The sequence below is a fragment of the Cryptotermes secundus genome, unplaced genomic scaffold (assembly GCF_002891405.2).
Source record: "Cryptotermes secundus unplaced genomic scaffold, Csec_1.0 scaffold614, whole genome shotgun sequence".
In the NCBI taxonomy this organism is placed as follows: domain Eukaryota; kingdom Metazoa; phylum Arthropoda; class Insecta; order Blattodea; family Kalotermitidae; genus Cryptotermes; species Cryptotermes secundus.
The window spans coordinates 651,033-661,416 of NW_019728501.1; the positions used below are offsets into that span (position 1 = coordinate 651,033).

The 10,384-nt window shown below is 40.7% G+C and overlaps 1 protein-coding gene and 1 long non-coding RNA gene across 7 annotated transcripts in view; one reads left to right on the plus strand and one right to left on the minus strand.

Annotated features, from left to right (window-relative positions):
- LOC111865222 (ephrin type-A receptor 4-A) overlaps nt 1-10,384 on the minus strand; it is a 550,534-nt gene that overhangs the window by 155,068 nt on the left and 385,082 nt on the right. For all 6 annotated transcript variants that reach the window (XM_023853096.2, XM_023853093.2, XM_023853095.2 and 3 more), the window contains exon 3: nt 2,614-2,693. In XM_023853096.2, the coding sequence (XP_023708864.1) occupies nt 2,614-2,693 (80 nt within the window). The remainder of the gene's footprint in view (nt 1-2,613; nt 2,694-10,384) is intronic.
- Nucleotides 1-10,384, plus strand: part of LOC117282373 — a 102,817-nt gene that overhangs the window by 40,835 nt on the left and 51,598 nt on the right. The window lies entirely within an intron of this gene.

The window sequence follows — 10,384 nt, forward strand, 5'->3', positions numbered from 1 at the left end:
AACATCACCCTTGTTCCGTTCGTATTATGGGTGAGTAAAGCTACTGCAGCCGCTTCTGACTAATGGTACACTAAGCTACAGCCCTGACTTCTAGCAGCCTACTTCCAGTATGAATCCCTCTGCCATTCCAAACGAATTTCGATACAGTACCTTGCAACATGCCCCGTCAACTTCCTGCTTCATCATCTCTGGTTCAACATACTTATAATCTTAATTTCGTCCGATGGGAAGTAACATTTGATGCCGCTGATAATCTACGAATGAAAATGCATGTTGATGGGTGCAGGGTGGTGCAAGTTCTCGCTTTGTATTTGTCTTCGAGAGGAAATCCGTTAAATTCCGCCAGTTTACGGGTTATTCTGACTGCGGTTTAACATGACTTGACTTTACTGTCTCTCCTTGTGGATCGTGGTATTGTATCTACAACCAGGCAACATCACCCACCGTACACAACCTTCACGAGACTGCACAGAGTTAACGTACAATAGCGAAATGGGTCTGAATTGGCACATAGCTCTCTGTGTCTCCACATGAGAACCGTGTGTTCAAATTAAAATGTAGGCTGTTATGAAAAATGGCCTTCACGGATAAAGAGCCGTAACTTCTATACACAGCAATAGCTTTGGTACCGAAACCAAAATTGCGCAATGAATGTATTGTCCTGAAGATAATACCGGTCGTGAAGGAGGTCAAAACGAACCTCATAATGATTTAATTTTAATATATCCATTCCGAGAAATAATGGTCCGTGATTATCTGATAGTGGAAAGCAATTTTCCAGATAACCATCAAGTTATGCGTGTAAAATTATATCGCGCAAATGTGACACCGTTCATGCAGCAACGGCACTACAAAATTATACCACATTCGCCGTGGCACATTAAGTCGGCACATGTACAATGCTACATCTTCCCTTTTCTTTATTTCTTTCTTTCCTTCTTTCTTCCTTTCTCTCTTTTTTCTTCTTCCTTGTAACCATTTCTTTCTTACTTCCATCTCATTCGTATGGGTTAAAGCACTTTGCTTAAACAACCAATGAGCCAATGAAACCGTGACAGTAATGTGAAAAAGTAATAATTTGCAATCACTCTCTGCATAATTAAAGAGTTCATCTGTCAGCGCTATTGCGACATTTAATTCAGAGTTCTACCTACAGTGGAACCAAGCATGCGATATAAAAGTTTCACATTTGTACGACATTTTTTCAGAGATATCAGAATTCACAAAATTATGCTGCATCCATATGCGATATTCATAATGACCTACTCATGATTCTGTTTCTGTCGTTGTCGTCGTCGTCGTGGTGGTTGTGGTTGTTGTTGTTGTTACACCACCACATGGGTTTTCTGCTACTACAAACCATTTCCACTAGGAGCGCCCATATGTATGATACCAGACACGCTCTCTAACGCAGACAAGAAAGCTAAAAAAATAAATAAAAAACACACATCAGCCAACAACGCTGATCTCGGTGTCATCTCTCTGTCATGCAGCAGTAACTAACATTCTTGCAGATTACTACAATCTCGCACGAGACTGGTAAAGGTAGAGGTAAAGCTATCCTTCTTAACAGACCATGAAGGCCCATAGGGTTGTGAGACGTCGAGGCTCCCACATTTTCTCTAGACATTCGGCTCACAGATGGCAGTGAGGTTGTCAGTCTTACGCGCCGGCAGCCTTTTATCCCCCAGGAAGATTCCCGGTACTCATTTCTGTTGGAGGCTTAGTCAACCCTAGGGACATAGTGCGGCTGGAAGAATTAGGCAAATTGAAAAGTCCACCTCATCGGGACTCGGAACCGTGACCTTCCAGCCTGTAGCACGGTGCTTCAACCAACTACGCTACCGCGTACCCCCTCCCACGAGAATGCCGAATAGTAATTTTGCTTGACTTCTTCATCATTTGAATACAGTACCCCTACAATAGGGCGCGGTTTCATAAAAACTGATGTTGTACGAGTATATAACGGAATATAACACCATATCTCGAACTGTAATGAAAAGAAGTTAGATTTTCATGTATTAAAACGCAGTCTATTTCGCACTTCTTTTCGAAAATGACATAGCAAATACAAAGCAAATTATTTACATGTCCCTCGGATTTATATTTCCATAACTTGGAGCTGCAGCGATTTCGTGCTACGAATCTGAAACCAAACAAATTCCTTTACAAAGCTTTTGGGACATGTGATAACTTATTTCAGGCCGAAATATGATGGCGTAATGGACACCGGCGTTAAAAGCAAAATGAATCAGGCATCGGGCTTTCATCAGTCTATGGAAATATGCAAAAACCTAAAACCGCACATCGGGTATTATCCCCCAAAATTCCCATTTAGTTCTAATCTGTACCATGTTTGTGTGTGCAAGTGTGTGGAACTGTTTTTCTGAAAATGTTTGAACCTAGGATACACCAACTGTGAGCGCTTTCTCAGCTGTCACAGACCCTTGTTCCTTGCGTCCCACTGCCTGACTTCGGTTACTTCACTCCCCGTTAATTGATCTCGTTTTCTCATGACAAGGACAATTTCAACACGACCCCAGCGGAGAGAGAACGGTTACTTTCTCCGGCGTCACAACTAAATATGTATGAGAATAGCCTCTGTTCACTCACCCCCGGTGTGTTGGCTTGCGGTCCGTAAGGATAGCGGGTCCATTCCAGAGTGGGCTCTTGAGTCGTATCCAGCAAAACAACTGAAAAATAAAATGAACTGTTACTTATAATATTTACTTATATTACAGAATCTGTTATTGAATTTTCGAGTTATTACCTAGATTCGTGTTACTGCCCTAATGATTCAGTCCAATTCTTATTTATTTACGTGCCAATTTAACACCACAAAGGATAATTACAAAGAGAGCACGTGTTAAAAAAGAAACAAAACATATACAAAATACGATGATTATAATGATGATAAATCCATTAACGCAAATTTGAAGTAATTATTAAGAAGTAAGAAAAGTAAAATATATGCATCTACAATGAAAAACAATGGCTAATATAAAAACCGAGAAACAATATAAGTTTCAAATATATATGTAATTCAGTTTCATTCTTTATTCATTTAGGTGCTCCCATTATTGTTGTTATTAATAATGATGATAACAGTAGCAGCAACAACCGTGTCCACTGAACAATCCTGAGATGCTGATAGTCTCTAACCTCAACAAGAAATTCCCCGGGTTTTATTTAATCTGAGAGATGTTACCGTTTGTAGAAGGGTTCACTGTTGCATTCTGCAGTGACACAACAGTATCCAGACGAATAAGCAGCAGCAGCAACAATAACAGCACTTTAGCAGGATATTTCTCGCAAACTCCCACTGAGGTTTGCAGGTCACTGCATACAGGGATCACTTCTGATGCCCTTAAATGCGTCATGGTCATGAGAAATACGTGTATCTACTGCAACTGACATATACTCTGTCTGAAACTTCTTTGACGTTACGTCACACCACGGGTACGCAATAGTAAGGAACAAAAATCCTGTGTGTTCAACATCTGCAGTAATGCGATTCCGTCATTTGTTGCAAATAGAATCTAAAAGATTCCCAACGACGTGATGATATAGGTCAGTGTGTGATGATGTACCCTCAAAGATGTTTGAGTCATACGAGAACAGGTCCCCTTTCCATTTACATGAACACAAAAAACGTGGCGCGGAATGTTTTTATCTATACAGTAGTCAACAAATATACTCTGTGGGCAGAGATCAAAGTTTTAGTGTGCTAATGGTGGTACGTATAGCAACCAATGGCCCTTAAAGGGTTTATTACACAACCTAGATGAAATGGAGAGGATGTGGAACTTAACGGCCGTAAGGTATTGTTCCAGCGTTTGAGTGTAGTTAGTTATGATCACCTTAGAATTTCTGATGCCTTAGCCAAACACGGGGACAGCAAAATACTGCTCTTGTTTACAGCATGGGATAGATGAAACGTTCTCAGAATGAGGTCTAAAGTTTCTTCGGGCTGCATAACGGCCGGGAGTTTATATACCATCTGAGCGATTTTCTGCAGAAGAGAACTCTGCAGCTACTCGAGTTACCGAAGCCACTCAAACATACTTGATAGAAATATAACTTTAATTTTGGACCGCCTTTGTGGTCAGAGTTCCTGGCTACAGATCCAGAGGTCCGGGTTCGATTCTACCAGATTTTCAGAGAAGCAATGGGTCTGAAACGGGGTCCACTCAGCCTCGTGAGGATAATTGAGGAGCTACTTCAAGGAAATAGCGGCTCCGGTCTAGAAAACCGAAGTTAACGGCCGTGGGGATTCGTTGCGCTGACCATGCGACACCCTCTATCCGCTAAAGTTGGCACTAACTTGGTCGGCAAGCGGCGCTCGCTCGGTCGGTATAGTTCGCTTGCGGCTACGGAGTTTGTTTGTTTGTTAAAATATTCTCACATATGTGATAAAAAATTAAAGATGGCACACTTACTGATAATCAGATTTATATTATTCTTAGATATTTTAAAGTGTACTAAAACGAGGAGCAGTTGGTTTACATGCATAGCGCAACTGCCGAAATGTATGCATATCACTTTATGAGGCACAGAGCAACGTGGCATTCCTACGCTAGCGCCAACTACTATATTCATCAAAACAACGTTAGCTCTTCTATCTGTGGGGTCTGATGGAAAACGAAAACCGAATTTACATAAATTTCGAAAAGTGGGGGTTGGGAGCTTTTCGAAATTGTACTGCATGCATGCGTCTGTTATATGTACAGTAGTGTGTGAGTATGTGGGTACGTGAGTGAGTTGTGATGAGTGACGAGAGACGAGCAATGGAGGCACGGGGAGGGGAGGGTCATACATATCTCATCTGTTCACAAAAGTGGAGGCGGCATCAACGCTGTAGCGGTCGTCGTCGATATGATACAATTTCCATTGCAAATTGGTTCTCACAGAAAAAGATTTTGCCTTTCATTCTCATTCCGGTTCGAACTTGTAGCCTGCAGGGACGGAGTCGCTGGTTAGCTGAAATCTCATACCCTACGTTACTTAGAGCCCGTTCTGTACAGACAAAACGTAACGAAAAGAAAAGCATTTATTAAAATAATAAAGTAGAAACAAAGTGTAATTTGACGGAAGAAAGACAAAAGAGAAATTGTGCGAGGCTGCAGTATACTGAAATGTTCTTTCCCACAGATCTACACACGCTTCTGTACCTGTAATGGAAACAGGTTGAAGTTACCATTTTCTCTCCAGTAAATAACAAGGTGTAGACCTGCTTAAGTTCCACCACATAAGGCCTAAGCACTGTATTATTTACATCAACTGTCTCCTTATCGAAATCAAACTCGTGAATACGTCAACCGAAACGGAAGCGAGTAGTTAAAATTCGGCGCTACAGCCCCAATTTGGGCCTAGGCCTACCTCCATGAAACTCTCCGTTTCACTTCGGTTTTTCTAGATGTTACACATTCGGTAGGACTCCTTGGGCGGGTGATCAGCTCGTCGCAAGGCCTCTATATGTACACAAACACAGAAAAACGCACACACACAAAGTATACATCCATGCCCTGAGTGAGATTCGAACCCACGATCCCGGCTTCCGAGCGAGCGAAGACAGTGCATGCCTTAGACCGCTCGGCTACAGTGACCTGCTCCTTTCTAAATACAATAACAATATTTTTTGCTCTTAAATTTCACATTTCTCAGAAATTTTTGTAGAAGTTGCATTGCCGAGGTGAGTATATACAGACAGATCCGCCAAATGCTTTACGTCGGCTCAGGATTACATTCAGACAAGAATTTTAGAATAATTCCAGAAAGGAAAGAAGTTTAATAAACCCTACACATTTTCTTGCCGGCCACGATAGCCGAGCGGTTAAGGCATCATGCACTGCCTTCGCTCGCTCGGAAGCCGGGATCGAGGGCAATACCACACAAAGCATGGATGTTTGGTGTGAGTACGCGTTTATTCTGTGTTGGTGTTCTTCTGTGTCTAAAATGAAGATGACACAAACATAGATTTTTTAACGCTGTAACAAGTGAAAGTTTATAAATGTCTCGAGAAATGAAACTTTGGGTTGAGAGTGTAACTATGGCCTAAGTTGAAATCTATTAATTAGCAGCCTTTTCTTGATGAGCTTCTTCTCTATTTACTTCTTACTCTGTTGTCGCTGAGACTACAAATTTACGTATCCATTACTGCCAATGTGCAGCGGGTAATACTCCTATATAAAGATATACTGGAAGTTTAGTGTGTTTGTGTGTGTGTGCATAAAATAAACATTTCAAGGAAAAAGTATACTTCTGACCTCGAAAGCAGGTTCCCGGCCTCATAAGGTCGCCTTAAGGAGCACGAAAAGAAATAAACATGCTTAATAAGTTCAAAGTTAAATGTTGTAAGAGAAACTAATTCTGTAGAAATTTTTTGAAACAGTTCGACGGTTTATTTATGTGACATAGAATTAGTATGTCCCGGAATTTTAACAAGAAGAAACCCGAGTTAAAATGAGTTCTCAGTGAATACCGGCTGTACGAAACAGAGTGACATTCTAACGAATTGTGAAATCTGTCACCAGCAGTAGCTTATAAAGTGGTATAATAACCTATTGTGATATGGGTGTTTTTAACAGAAATCAGTTTCTGAAATGTTTTGAGGAGTCATGGAGGAAGACAAGCACAAAATCCCAAACTGGCCATAATTACACATCAGAAAAATTGGCCTTCTCGTATGTTAGGATTTGAAATACAGGTGAAGAAAACACGAAAGAACACGAGGTAAGGATGCTCGAAATGTAAATGAAATGTCTTCGAGACGACGCTGTATATTCATTCGAAGAGACCAAAAATACAACCCCCACATTCCACAAAAATAAATACTTATTTTATATAAACAATAACAAACAGCAGTAAGGAGAAATGGAGAAAATACACTGAGTACATAACTGCCGATTCATGAACAAACGTAGCAGTACTGTCCCGCTGGAAGCTGAATATAAAAGCAGTACAGAAAAGGCGGTCTGCTTAAACTACAGACTGGAGCCATACGGATGTATATGAACCAAGGTGTGCAGTCATGACGACGTCGGGACATTATGAAGTAATACTGTATAAATGCGTGCATGGTTAGCCAACGTAACAAGAAGTAATCCGAGGCAACTAAACAAAAACAAACTTCGTGGTCTCAGTCCGCAAGCAAACTATACCGACCGAGCGACCGCCGCTTGTCGGCCAAGTTAGTGCAAAACTTTAGCAGATAGTGTGTTGCGTGGTCAGCGCATCGAATACTCACGGCCGTTAATTTCGGGTTACTATACCGGAGCTGCTATTTCCTTGAAATATCTCCTCAATTATCCTCACGAGGCTGAGTAGACCCTGTTCCAGATCCACTACTACTTATAAAATCTGGTAGCGCCGGGAATGGAACACGGGCCTCTGGATCTGTAGTCAAGAAATCTGACCACTAGACCACAGAGGTCAATCCGAGGCAACTAAAGAAGAGAAACAAAACAGCATTACAGTGAGCAACAGAGTCCTTACCACAAAAACCTGTACACCTCAAGACGGCTGGTTAGCCCGAAACATGTAGTGTCAATAATGAGAAACGACGAGTGAACAGTAATCGACGTTGCATATAGACGGCATAAAAGCAAAACGCAATAGCAGATACATATATTTACTATTTAAAGTCCTGTGCAGACGGTAGGTTAAATTAATTCTGTACTGTAACGGAATATCATCGCTGATTTATATTCTCACCGATTCCCAGATATGCCTTAACAAATTCATACAAGGAAAAACATTTTTTTTTTCAAATTAATTCGAAACGTACCTCCAGATCTCTATACAACGGAATGGACAGGTAAAGTGGCTAAACAATATTCTGAAAATTTATTTGCAAGCGCTGTTAAAGAGCAGAGTAAAATGCTAACGATCACGGCTCCATTTACCTGAAAACACAAACAGAAAGCCAACCGTCTAAGCCAGGCAAAAGACACGATACCGAGCAAGAACAGTCCAGCAGTTCACGTCATTACAGCCTATCCAATTCAGTAATTATTCCTTCCTCATCCCTTCTTTACCCATTCGGTGATTACACTTCTAGAGATCCCCCCCCCCCAAAAAAAATTTCAGGATACATTTCCTTTTTCGTACAACGGACCTAGCGGTTCAGGCTACCGTAGCCTCTTTGATTTCACTACGATAGCGATAACTGACCTGTATAAATTACAAAATTTCTGATCTGTTCAGTCTGTTGTTTAACGACGCTGTCAGTTTCGAGTCTATATAAGGTCAGTTCTCAATAATAAATGCACTTTTTTCCTTGGCACTAGAGCCCCAGTGGGCCTAGGCCTACCTCCATGAACTTCTCCGTTCACTTCGGTTTTTCTAAATCTTACACATTCGGTAGGACTCCTTGGGCGGGTGATCAGCTCGTCGCAAGGCCTCTACCTGTAGACAAACACAGAGAAACGCACACAAACATGCATGCTCTGAGTGGGATTCGAACCCACGATCCCGGCTTCCGAGCGAGCGAAGACAGTACATGCCTTAGACCGCTCGGCTAACGTGGCCGACTAATAAATGCACTTACCATCAAACAAAAACGTTTCCTCCCTTAGGCTACTTTCATGGGCACTACGATCATTTATAAGTGGTTATAGCTTATATATTCACGTAATGTACAGAAACACTAGAGTACTAATGTCAAAGTACTAAATCATGTCTTGTAAATTATGGAAGCTCCATAACGAATATAAAATGCAGGGTATGTTTTTAAGTTTTATTCCTAAAAATAAGTATAAAATCGTATACGCAATAGCAATCTGAACAAACAGGTCTATGAATGTGATTTGTTTCATTCTGGTCCGTCACACTAACAATATTATAAAAGATAAAACAATTCCGTCCAGGGTGACTGTTGAGGATTTTACTACCTCAATTCTTAACACCCTTACATGTGTCGGTCCCTATAGACCATCATCAGAGGGACATCGATACTTCTTGGAAACCACTATTACAATCTGAATGTTCTGAATGTTAAAATATATACACATACAATGTTTCTAATGTACAATATATAAAAAATCCACTTTTTTTTTTTTCTTTTCACAACTACAGTGGTTGTCTTGGTATATTAAAGTTTTTTAGAATTTTTGTTATTTAGGTTAAAATTTATAAACCAAATAGGTTCGTGTCTCTTCTCTCGTCGCCTTTCTTGACAAGGGCCTAACTTTTGCCGCCTGTTTTTCTTGAGAGGTGGTTCTTTGATAATAATAATAATAATAATAATAAACACACAAACACACACACAGCACGCCACGAACAAACACAGGACGATATCAAAGAACCTCCTTCTCAAGAAAGACAGGCGGCACAAGTTCGGCCCCGCTCAAGAAAGGCGACGAGAGACGAGACACGAACCTATTTGGTTTATAAATTTTAATCTAAATAACAAAAATTAAAAAAAAACTCTAATATACCAAGACAACCGCTGTAGTTGTGAAAAAATTTTTGGATTTTGTATATAGTGTGTATTACAAACGTTGTATGTGTATATATTTTAACTTTCAGAACACCCATTGTAATAGCGGTTTCCAAAGAGTATCGATGTCCCTCTGATGTTGGTCTATAGGGACCGACACATGTAAGGGTGTTAAGAATTGAAGTAGTAAAAACAGTCACACTGGACGGAGTTGTTTTATCTTTTATAATCAGGTCTATATTAGCCTTCCCAAAATTTTCACTAATGAACTTCTAACATCTAAGCAATGAAGACTTGGTAACTATTTATCATACGGTTTGTGACCATATATGTTATCTGACTACGGACTATGTTATGTTGTCCTCATACCGTTCTAGTCCCCGCGTACGTAGAACACGTGACAGTCTCATTTTCAAAACTATGCAATTTGAAAGATAAAAATCTAAATTATTTCACTGTTTTGCAGTAGAAAAGAGGAAAGGAGATAACGGCAAGAAAGGGACCAATAAAACATGGAAATGGGGTATATGCAACGGTCTGAGATCCTATTTTAAATTCTGTACTTGGGTTCGATTCCCGACAGACGCAAGAGACTTCTCTCTTCTCCACAGCATACAGACAGACCCTGGGGCCAAGTCAGCCTCCTATGCAGAAGTTAATCGGGACTATGTTCCAGGTGTAAAGCAGCAAAGGGCATGAAGCAGAACCCCCTCCTCCCACCTCCATCTAATGCCGAGGATGAAAACAGTGGAGCTAGACCATTTTTTAGCGTACTTCACTTATTTTGAAAATTACAGGAAGTTTGTGAGATCACCTTGGTGCTTTCTGTGCCCATTTTTCTGCGTCTCCATTCGTGTTTGTCCATATGTGCAGCCCCCCCTCCCATAATTTTAGTTGGGAGATCACCTTGTTGTCTGCCCCCCCCCCAAAAAAAAAATTGTTAGA